This window comes from Gasterosteus aculeatus, chromosome 5 (assembly GCF_964276395.1).
Source record: "Gasterosteus aculeatus chromosome 5, fGasAcu3.hap1.1, whole genome shotgun sequence".
Classification (NCBI taxonomy): domain Eukaryota; kingdom Metazoa; phylum Chordata; class Actinopteri; order Perciformes; family Gasterosteidae; genus Gasterosteus; species Gasterosteus aculeatus.
Genome location: NC_135692.1, coordinates 14,126,307 through 14,136,171, shown reverse-complemented (window position 1 = coordinate 14,136,171; position 9,865 = coordinate 14,126,307). Strand labels below are relative to the sequence as shown.

The 9,865-nt window shown below is 43.6% G+C and overlaps 1 protein-coding gene across 1 annotated transcript; it reads left to right on the top strand.

Annotated features, from left to right (window-relative positions):
* Window positions 1–1,798: 1,798 nt before the first annotated feature.
* On the top strand, window positions 1,799–8,045 carry pgap3 (post-GPI attachment to proteins phospholipase 3). Its single transcript, XM_040176255.2, has 8 exons — window positions 1,799–3,932; window positions 4,606–4,703; window positions 4,851–5,003; window positions 5,087–5,149; window positions 5,248–5,309; window positions 5,456–5,592; window positions 5,803–6,007; window positions 6,199–8,045. The coding sequence occupies exons 1-8, from the start codon at window positions 3,710–3,712 to the stop codon at window positions 6,260–6,262; spliced, it is 1,005 nt and encodes a 334-aa protein (XP_040032189.1). The 5' UTR covers window positions 1,799–3,709; the 3' UTR covers window positions 6,263–8,045.
* Window positions 8,046–9,865: the final 1,820 nt, after the last annotated feature.

The window sequence follows — 9,865 nt, the reverse complement described above, 5'->3', positions numbered from 1 at the left end:
CTGGCTTCCTGGCATGTAAAACGGTTGCTAATGATTAAGTGGCAAACCTTTAATTTTAATCATAAATGTTTTACACATTAGTGACTTAAGTTACATATTGTCATTACTGTTACCACTAATGTTGTCGCTATAATTATCAATTATTATTTGAATTACTGCAATTTCATTGCTATGACCTATTGTGTAGAGTATGGCTGTCTGTTCGCTGGTGCACTTTATTTTATTCCATTATATTTAAACTAACCTATAGCCTTATATTCTATTTTATTTTGTTTTATTCCTCTTGCACTATGTCGTCTTATCTGTCTCGTTGTCCATTGTCTAACTGTCTGCTGTTATGCACCAACTGCCAAGTTAAATTCCTAGTATTTCTGACATATTTTGGTAATAAATGTTTCCTGACCTGATCTTGAGATACAAGTCTATCAACTAACTATACATATATATATGTATATTTGTTTATTTTATGTCTCCATGCCATATGTTATAATTGCACACAAAAATCAATAGATCAGTGAATCGTGACTGTGAGGTTATTAAATAAAAGGAAATACAAATAATAAACAAAACCTCTCGATCGTCACCGCCTCTTAGACCCCCGTCCTCGACCCGCCATCCACTCGCTCCCCTCCTCTCCGACCACTCGGCCCCCTCGCACACTTCCTCTCCTCCCGGCCCGCTCTTCCCGCTCGCCAGCTCACTGCGAGAAAGACTTGTCTCATTTATCGAGATACTCAGTGAGGACTGAAGGCTGTGGAGGTTGTTTGTGTGTGAGCGCCGACAGGGGGACACAGGATTATTCATAATAAAAAGAAATAATCTTGTTTAAGGTTTATTTATTATAAAAATAAATAATCTACTGGCACCAACACACTCTCCCTGTCTCTGCCTGTTGTTTCTCCTTATTTTCCCCCATTGTTCATTCTGTCCTTCTGTGCTGAGGCCAACAGTGTGTGTGTCGGACCTTCATGCAGCACCTATGCATAACGCAGTCCAGGGTATACAGCGGCGAGTCCATGAGGCTCTTGGGGCCTGTGGTGCAGGGACGATACTGTACCATGCACAGGGGGAAACATTGTCTAGGTGTGGTTTGGGCGGCCTGCTTTCAAAAAGGGATCAAAAGAATGCAATTTCTCTACGCAGAATAAACTCAAAACTAACTGTGCAACGCAGGGGGACACAAAAATGTAAACACCTACCCCCTAATACACTAATATAAAGATTATACCGTGTTACGAGAAGCTTTAGTTTTACCAGTCGGCCTGTGAATTAAGAGTAGTTAAAATATAAATTCTTCACAAAAGAAATCCTACGAAGGTAAACTTGAGCAGGGCATCCTTTTGCAGTTTATGCTTTTATTTCATAATGTCCGTGTTAATGAGAGCATGTTGTCCTTTATCACTGCCCCATTGATCCGAATCACCATCAATTTAAACAAAAAACTGATGGTGAAATGGACAGAATGAAATGGAAATATTTGCATTCTCCATCCCATTTTATCAGCCCTGATTTCAGATGTGTTTTTATTGTCATGGTTTATTTTATTCGGTTAAACTGAGGTACATCAAGTAATGACATTAATCATTTTTCCCCATGTTGATTTTACAGTAAAACAAATTCAAATCTGGATGGAAAATGGCACGTGTGACAGGTGATGCTGCGGCTTGTCATCTTTAACACTCGCTGCTGCACATGCACCATTCAAATCAAGAGGACCCACTAAAACACAGCTGTCGTCTTGTCATTTGACACGGAGCAAGAGGCCTGCTTAAATTGTCGGTGGCTGTAGAGTTCCTCCAATTGATCAATAAGACGGTGAAAGGAAGGTCTGGGCTTCCTCTTTTGTTACCAATACTCACAAGTAAAATGTCTTGCTTACTTAACATCACTAATGCAACAGCTCCTCTCTCTCGGTGTTCTGAACATCCTGAGGGGCTTATCGTCTTTTCATGTGCCGTTGTTGTTTCGACTGTCTTTGCAATCCCTGGAACTTTTGTGGTACTTTTGGACATATTTCAGAAAGGAAGAAAAGGAACCTCTTTGACCCCCAATGATGTCTTTATGGCAAATCTCTGTCTCTTGGATGCACTGAATTGTGTCTTTTTTACCCCATACTTTGTTTTCCTGACGAACAACGTTGACTTCAGGTTTGAAAAAGTTATTTCCTTCATAGTTTCAATCAATGTGTGTGGGAGGCCTCTCTTCATAACGTGCATCAGTCTGGACTGTTACTTGGCTGTGGTTCATCCCGTTACTTATCGGGTGAGAAAGAGTTTGACTCCCAGAATTCTGATGGCTGCTGGTGTTTGGACTGTGACGCTTGTTTTTGGAATTCTTTTCGTGGTTCAACCCAAAGAGGGTATGAGTGACAAGGTCCCACTCTCCATTTTTGCATTCGCTCTCCCTGTTGTTGGATTTTGTGACTTCTGCGTTCTCTGGACCCTGAAGAGATCGAAACTTGGAGGAAAGGAAATCCACCCTCAGAAGAAGAAGGCTGCAAACATCATCTTCAACCACATTCTTATTACATTTCTTTCCTATCTGCCTCCATTATTTGCTGTAATGATTGGCTTTTTTTTTAGCTTAGCTAAGAATATACTGACTTGTCGTGTAATGTTTCCAGCGATTACTATCACTTTAATTGGAAACACAGTTTCAATCATCCTACATTTGATCAGTCTGGGAAAACTTGACTGGCTAAAGAATGTACCAGTTCCATAAGATATTTGCTGTATAGCATGTAGTAAGAGTGTAATACTTCATAGGCCACCATGTATATAGAGACTCTATACAATATATCCATCTAGAGTCACAGAAATTGAAAAACACGTTGATGTCTTGGATAAAAAAAAACTTTTTCACAGGTTTAAACAGAGGGAGTGATTGATATCCTGCATAGAACCACTTGATTTGCCTAAAAGGCGAATTGCTTTACATTTGCAAAACACTGTTGACACAGTAGAAAGTGACTGGTGAGTAAAGTTAGATAGTTAGAACACACTTTTATATTCAAAGCATGAGACATTGCAACAGCGGGGAAGATGAAAGGTCAATGATACACTGACTTGGACGTATGGCTTCCTGGCATGTAAAAAGGTTCCTAATGATTAACTGGCAAACTCCACATTTGTAATTTGAATCATAAATGTTTGATATACTTGTGCCTTAAGTTACATATTGTTATTAGCATTACAACTGTCATTATTATTCAGTGAATCAGTGAATCATGACTGTGACGTACATAGAAAAACAGGAAGTACAAATAATAAACGAAATGCTTGGCATTCAAAATAAATGTAGATTTTAAGGGACCGGTACTGAATTTGGCAAATAAGTGTTCTTGCAAAAACAAGGGATATTTCTGAAAGATATCTGGAAAGATGTGATCGAACGTCATTAACACTAAAGATATAACTGAATGTTTTCTTACTTAATATAAAAGCGTCCATAAACGTCCATTGGTGAATGTTTTATTTTGGAAATAGCGGCCGGAAACGGTGGGCGAGTGTGACACTTGACCCCTGATAGGACAATACGGGGCCAGCCGTACTGTAACTTTTACAACATCTCGGACCCCCGGTTCACCACCACCACCGACTAGGAATGCCTCTCCGGTAATGTGGACCGTCGGCCCCGGAAGACATCGAGATCGTCCCGCCGCGCCTCCGTGAGTTCCCGACGGGCCGCGAGATCCAGCGCACCCACCGCCATGGCCTCGGCGCCCGCCCGCCGCCGCACATCTGTCGGACTCCCCGCTGTGGCCGCGGTGCTCCTGCTCCTCCTGACGGAAGTGCCCGCCGCCGTGCGGGCCTCCCAAGGCGACAAGGAGCCGGTGTACCGAGACTGCGTGAAGCAGTGTGTCGGGACCAACTGCACCGGGGCTCGGCTGCGGGGCTTCCAGTCCGCACAGCCGCAGTATATGGCGCTCACGGGTCAGTTGTTTTTGTGTTGTTGTTGTTGTTAGTCAAAGTTAAGCTAACCTAACGTTAGCTTGCTAGCGGTCTATATTTCAAATTAAAAAACGCAGTGACGTTACCTTCTTTTTTTTTTTTACAATAACACCCTGCTAAACTCATATTTTCGTAGTTTCACACGTCACGGCTGCAATGTTTGTTTTTTTACGGAGTATATTTTCTAATCTTTGACACGTGATACCGTAATTTACGAGCGGGACGCAGGTTTTACTGGCCGAGCAAGGTGCCACAAAAGGCCCTTTGTAAAGAGGATCGTTATCGTTTGTTACTCCACCCTCAGTCCACTATGGGCTATTGTTCAGAGTGAGATTTACGAAAAGAAGAAGCAATTGATACCGTTTAATCCAACCAGAGAAACTAACAAGTTGTGCCTTTTTATTTTTTCAGTTAATCAAATATAAAACGATGGAAAATGACAAAAGACAAAGTCCACAAAAGACAGCAGTACAAAAATAAATGTATAAACTTTAATTACAACGTAGAAAAAAAAATTTGGGGGGGAAAAAATACCCAAAGAAAGTTCCAAAACGTGCTGCCTGCCGGCTAATGTCGTTTGACTGCGTATTTGCCAGCAGCATATTTGGATTGAAACCCTTCTGACCTCTGCTCCTGTCTCCCGCGTGCGCTCCAGGCTGGACGTGTCGCGACGACTGTCGCTATGAATGCATGTGGACCACCGTGGGCCTTTACCAGGCCGAGGGGTACCGAGTCCCGCAGTTCCACGGCAAGGTCGGTGCTGTGTCCGTCGCAACGGCGCTATTCTTCTCATCGGCGAGGACTCCGTCCTTAAAAATACGTAGATTACATCAAGAACGAGACCAGGCTCGATCACGTGCTCCGTTGTCCAATGACAAATGTGTTTTTCATTTCCCACAGTGGCCATTCACGCGCTTCCTGTGTTTCGAGGAGCCGGCTTCCGCCCTGGCGTCTCTGCTGAACGGCTTGGCGTGCCTCCTCATGATGCTGCGCTATCGCAGCACGGTGCCCCGCCAGAGCCCCATGTACCACACCGTCAACGCCTTCTCGCTGGTGAGATGGAGATAAATACACAGATGCTACTGTGTCACAATATGTACCGATGCGTATTAACGAGAGCCTCTGTTGTTCTTTAGGTTTCTCTCAATGCCTGGTTCTGGTCCACAGTTTTTCACACCCGGGACACCTATCTGACAGAGGTAACGCTCGTGACGTGAAGTGACATGAAGCTGTGCCGGCCGACTCTTTTCCTCTTGATTTTGATCATTTATTTTGTGTCTGTGACGTTGTCTTCCAGAAAATGGACTATTTCTGCGCAACAGCAGTCATTCTTTACTCCATCTACCTGTGTTGTGTCAGGTAATTATTTTTATGTGTGGAAGCACAGTTTACTTATAATTTACCCTGTTCATGATATAAACAAACGTCTTCTCTTATGTTGTGGTCAACGTAAATGATATCACTTTGTTTTGATCCATTACTTCCGTTCAAACTGTCTGTGTCAGAACGTTGGGTCTGAGGCGGCCCGCGGCGTCCAGCATGGTGGGAGTCCTGCTCATCTTGGCCTTTACCTCGCACGTGTCCTTCTTGACCTTTGTCAGTTTTGACTACGGCTACAACATGGCTGCGAACGCGACCATCGGTACGGCACACGCTCAAGAGTCGCTCTTAAAGCTCACATCTGGCTTCTTTGTATTTTGAGGAAAAAAGTCATGTTGCGTATATGCTGGCTAGTTTTATTGCATGTGCAGTTACAAGTCCACGGCTTAAGTGATGTACCTAGGATTGCTTTGATCTGGTCATTATAAAGTCTGTTACCGAGTCTTTTTTTCACCGTTTCCTGTCTCTAAAGGAATGGTGAACCTGCTGTGGTGGCTGTGTTGGTGCTGGCAGAACCGGCGGACGCTGCCCTACTCGTGGAAGTGCGGCTTGGTGGTCGTGCTGCTTTATGGTCTGGCCCTCCTGGAGCTGTTGGACTTCCCCCCGATGCTCTGGGTCCTAGATGCTCATTCTGTGTGGCACCTCAGCACGATACCAGTGCACTTCCTTTTCTACAGGTTTGTCCCCTCAAATGCTTTGTCTTGTTCCTTTCCTTTTTACTTTACATTACTCTTATCTGTCTCTTTGTCCATTGTCTTGTATGTCTGACATATTTTGGTAATGGAAAAAAGAGAGAATGTTTACGTCCTTTCCTTGAAAGAAAACAACCTAAAATGATTATTAATGGAGATAAATCCTCTGCTTCCAGTTTCCTGATAGACGACAGCCTCTACCTGCTGAACACAGAGAAGATGGGCGTCAAAGTCGAGTAGGAAGAAGCTCGTCACCTCTTCGCCGTCACGACGCCGACGAACGTCTCCGATCAGGGTGGCGGGACACCCGAACCGGGAAGTAGTCCCGGATGACATGCATGGCGCCATGTTGACCTCCATCAAAGTATAATTTGTTTTAATGGTTTTTAATATTTATTTGGGAGGGGTACTTTTGTTATTTCTTTTTGGAAAAAAGCAACGTTCTTAGTTTTTGCCTTGTACAGACAGACAGTTTCTTTTGGCATTTATTGTCAAGACCGGACGAAGGAGAAGCACGATGGCCGCGCTGCATATCCCGTTTCCTTCGACTCTCCGATGCGTCTGAAACGGATCCCCCGATCCGGTGGTTTTGGTTTTACTCAACGGTCTTTTGGATCAAATTGGAGTTTGCCGTGTGTGTCAGTAGATGGCACCAAATCCCTCGCCGGGCCACCGTGACCTCCTGCGTTTGGTACGGCGAGTATCAGGGTTCATCTGGGCTAAAAGTGGACTGGTGGACACACACAGTTGCCCCTTGTCAAGTGGGCTGAAGTGGATTGTTCGAGAGCGAGGGGGGGAATGGGGGGGGTTATGTTTGGAGGCTATTCTAGCTGACTGTTTTTTTTTTTCTCCCTCACTATCACACGTGTATTTTTGTGCCTTCATTGTCTCCACTGCTGCTTCTCTTACACTGTTCACTTCTGTATCATTTCCATTTGAGTTTTTATCAGCTGCCTTTGTTGTTTTAACTCTGTTATCATTGACCAATCCACGTGCTTTATTCTTAACGGTTTTTCCCCCTTTGACTCGATTATTTTTTGGTGGGTGGGATGTGGCGGATGTTCACAAAATGAAAATACACTTTTCATTCACCTGGATTGCCTTGTAGTGGGAGACAATAATTGAGGAAGGAGAAATGAGCTTTGAGAGGAAGCTCGGACGCTTTTTCAGCATCAAGAGTTTCTAATAAATTTTAGGTGGTGTGTGTGTGTGAGATTGAGTGTTACGGTGTTTGTTGGTTGCCTATCCTGTGGTCTTCATTCCTTGCTGTTCTGATCCTCAGAATGATACACACACACGCACAAAACCAGCTGCTGTTCAGATAACTGCCCCACCATGTCTAAAAGCCCCCGTCACTCTTGTCTGCCTTTGATGTCGTATCAAACCGGCCTGACATGAGAACCGCTCTTCTTTCATCAAACCCGTCGACAAAATCATTCATACAATGTGTGTGTTCATCCCTCAGCGGTTCCCTTGCATATGTGCACTTTACGTATGTGTGTGTGTGTGTGAACATTTAGGTGCGTGCTTTTGTATTTGTGTGTGACAACAATGACCTGTACAGAATGTGTGTACCCGTCGCCTTGACTCCACATTGTGTTGCTTTTGCCATCGCAAACTAAATTGTGTGATTGTCAGCGAGATTGTTCTGGATCCATTTGTGAAGCTACCGTGTGCGCCTGCGCGACGATGGGTAAATTTAGAATTGCTGACCGGAAGGGGGGGCAGAGGTTTGGTTGGCAAAATGATTGCTGACATCGTGCCAGAGATACTTTGCTTATGAGAAAAGAAACATTTTACTGTGCATATTGTAATTATTATTATTTGCCCACCATTCATATTTTCAGTTGCAGTGATGTTTGTTAATTACTGGCATTCATTCATTCGTCTGAACGCTCGAAAAGAAGATTAACTCATCCGCTGCCCAGTGAAGCATCTCCTCTCCGACCTGAAGCTCTTTCCTCCACCTCACAGCTGATATTTGAAGAAAAAGTCAATAAAAAGTTCCTTTGTTGAAAAAGAATTGAGCAGCTTATCCCGTGAATGTGATACATTTCCTAAGCGATTCTGTGTTAGTGGTTCCCAATGATAAGTATTGGTCGACATGAGGGAAAAATATCTACTGTACGTGTCTAAGGGAAACGTTGCAGCGGCTAAGTTTCTCCTTTAAGAACCTCTCGGCTCTTTGGTACATATCAGTTGGATTAAGACCACAACACGCTTACCTGCTGCGGTTTCCTCCGACGGCTCCAAGCATAGAGGTGAGAAGAAATGAAATACTTCTGCTCCACAAATCTGTAAATGGTTCTTTTGTGCATCAAATAGCTGTTTAAAACGATTTAGAATAATAGAGGGGAACTGCGTCAAACTCATCACAACTCAAAAGCCCCACAAGTCAACAATGTAAAAGCACTGGTGTAATAAGGCAATGTATTCCTCGTTTTCTAAACCCCCCCCCCCACTTAAAATGACACGTCCCGTCTCTGATTCATGCCGCCCCTCTTGCAGTGCAGGCCGAAGGTCCTGCTGACCTTGTACCAGTTGTGCCAGTATCACGTTCGCAAATTCTTTGTACGTAGTTATTATGTCTCTAATGTCGCTGAGACAAATTCCTCCTGCTGATGTAAGTGAGCAAGTGAACGTGTCATATATTCATTGTCCAAAACACGCCTCTGTTTCGCCTGTGTTGCGTGTTCCTGCAGTCTGTGTAGTTGTCTCAGGGCTCTATCGCTTGCAAACACCTCTCACCCACTTGCTAACCACAAGACAGACACTGATGAATATTCAAGTTTCTGCAACCCTGCAGGCCTTATAGTTTAAGTGTATTTATTGGACTGAACAGTGACAATCAGGGCAGAAAATGCATCGAAACGCACAACCTCATAATGCCACGACTCGCATGTTTCTACACGCCAAATTTATCCGAGAAAACTCACCATGACATTTGTTTTTATTGCTTTTGCTGCAGCAGCAAACTCTGTGGAAGGTTTTCGACCGGGTCTGTGAACGGCTCAGCGAGGAGCCTGATGTTGTTTCCTCACAGCTCCGTGCGGCAGCTCGGACTCTGACCCCTTGCTGCTGTGGGTGGGGAGAGGCCTTAGATTTGGATGAATGGAGTTTATTCTTCCTCCTTAACCTCCTGATTTGTGACGGTGAAAGTGAAGGGCGTGAGAAGTATGAAGATGCTCCGGTGAAACGGATAACAGCTCGCTTTCAATGAAGTCACCACTCCACGTTGAATTGGAACACATGAACAGCATACTGATTAATATGCTGATAGGAGGGCTAATGCTAATGGATAAAAATAAAAGTTGTTTGGCTTTGAAACAATCTTCCTCACCCAGATCGTTATAACTATTATTATATTGGTTCATATTTCATGACGTGTTCCTTCATCGGCTTTGCGCGTACTGAGCGGAAAAGATCATCTGTGTTGAGTAACATTTTTTATTTGGAGGTAAAATGTCCTGGGCAATGGTACAATAGGGTACAATTTATTTGTTGACATGAGAAAATTTGTCCAGGACTCTGCACACATGACGTGACACATCAGATATTGTTGCATCATTACCGGCTCCATAGTGGTAAATAAAAACTAAGCAACACATAGGAGCTAGAAACTTATTGCACAACTTTTATAAATAATCCAAGATTAACAAATACACAAATATTTGTGTATATATTTTATTTCAGTAGTGCAATAACACAAAATGTTTTCCTAATCTCTCAAAACTAGTTGTGATGTCACTAAATCATCGGGGGGGGTTACAGAGACACTTTTCCTTACATGTACAAACCGGCACATTCTCCTCACAGAAGGGGGGCTGAAATGCACAAGTTAAA

Excerpts from the sequence above, each read along its gene's own strand:
- pgap3 (XM_040176255.2), top strand. The coding sequence starts at position 3,710 with ATGGCCTCGGCGCCCGCCCGCCGCCGCACATCTGTCGGACTCCCCGCT. Across the intron at positions 3,933-4,605 it reads GCAGTATATGGCGCTCACGG|GCTGGACGTGTCGCGACGAC; the intron begins GTCAGTTGTTTT and ends CGTGCGCTCCAG. Across the intron at positions 6,008-6,198 it reads GTGCACTTCCTTTTCTACAG|TTTCCTGATAGACGACAGCC; the intron begins GTTTGTCCCCTC and ends CTCTGCTTCCAG.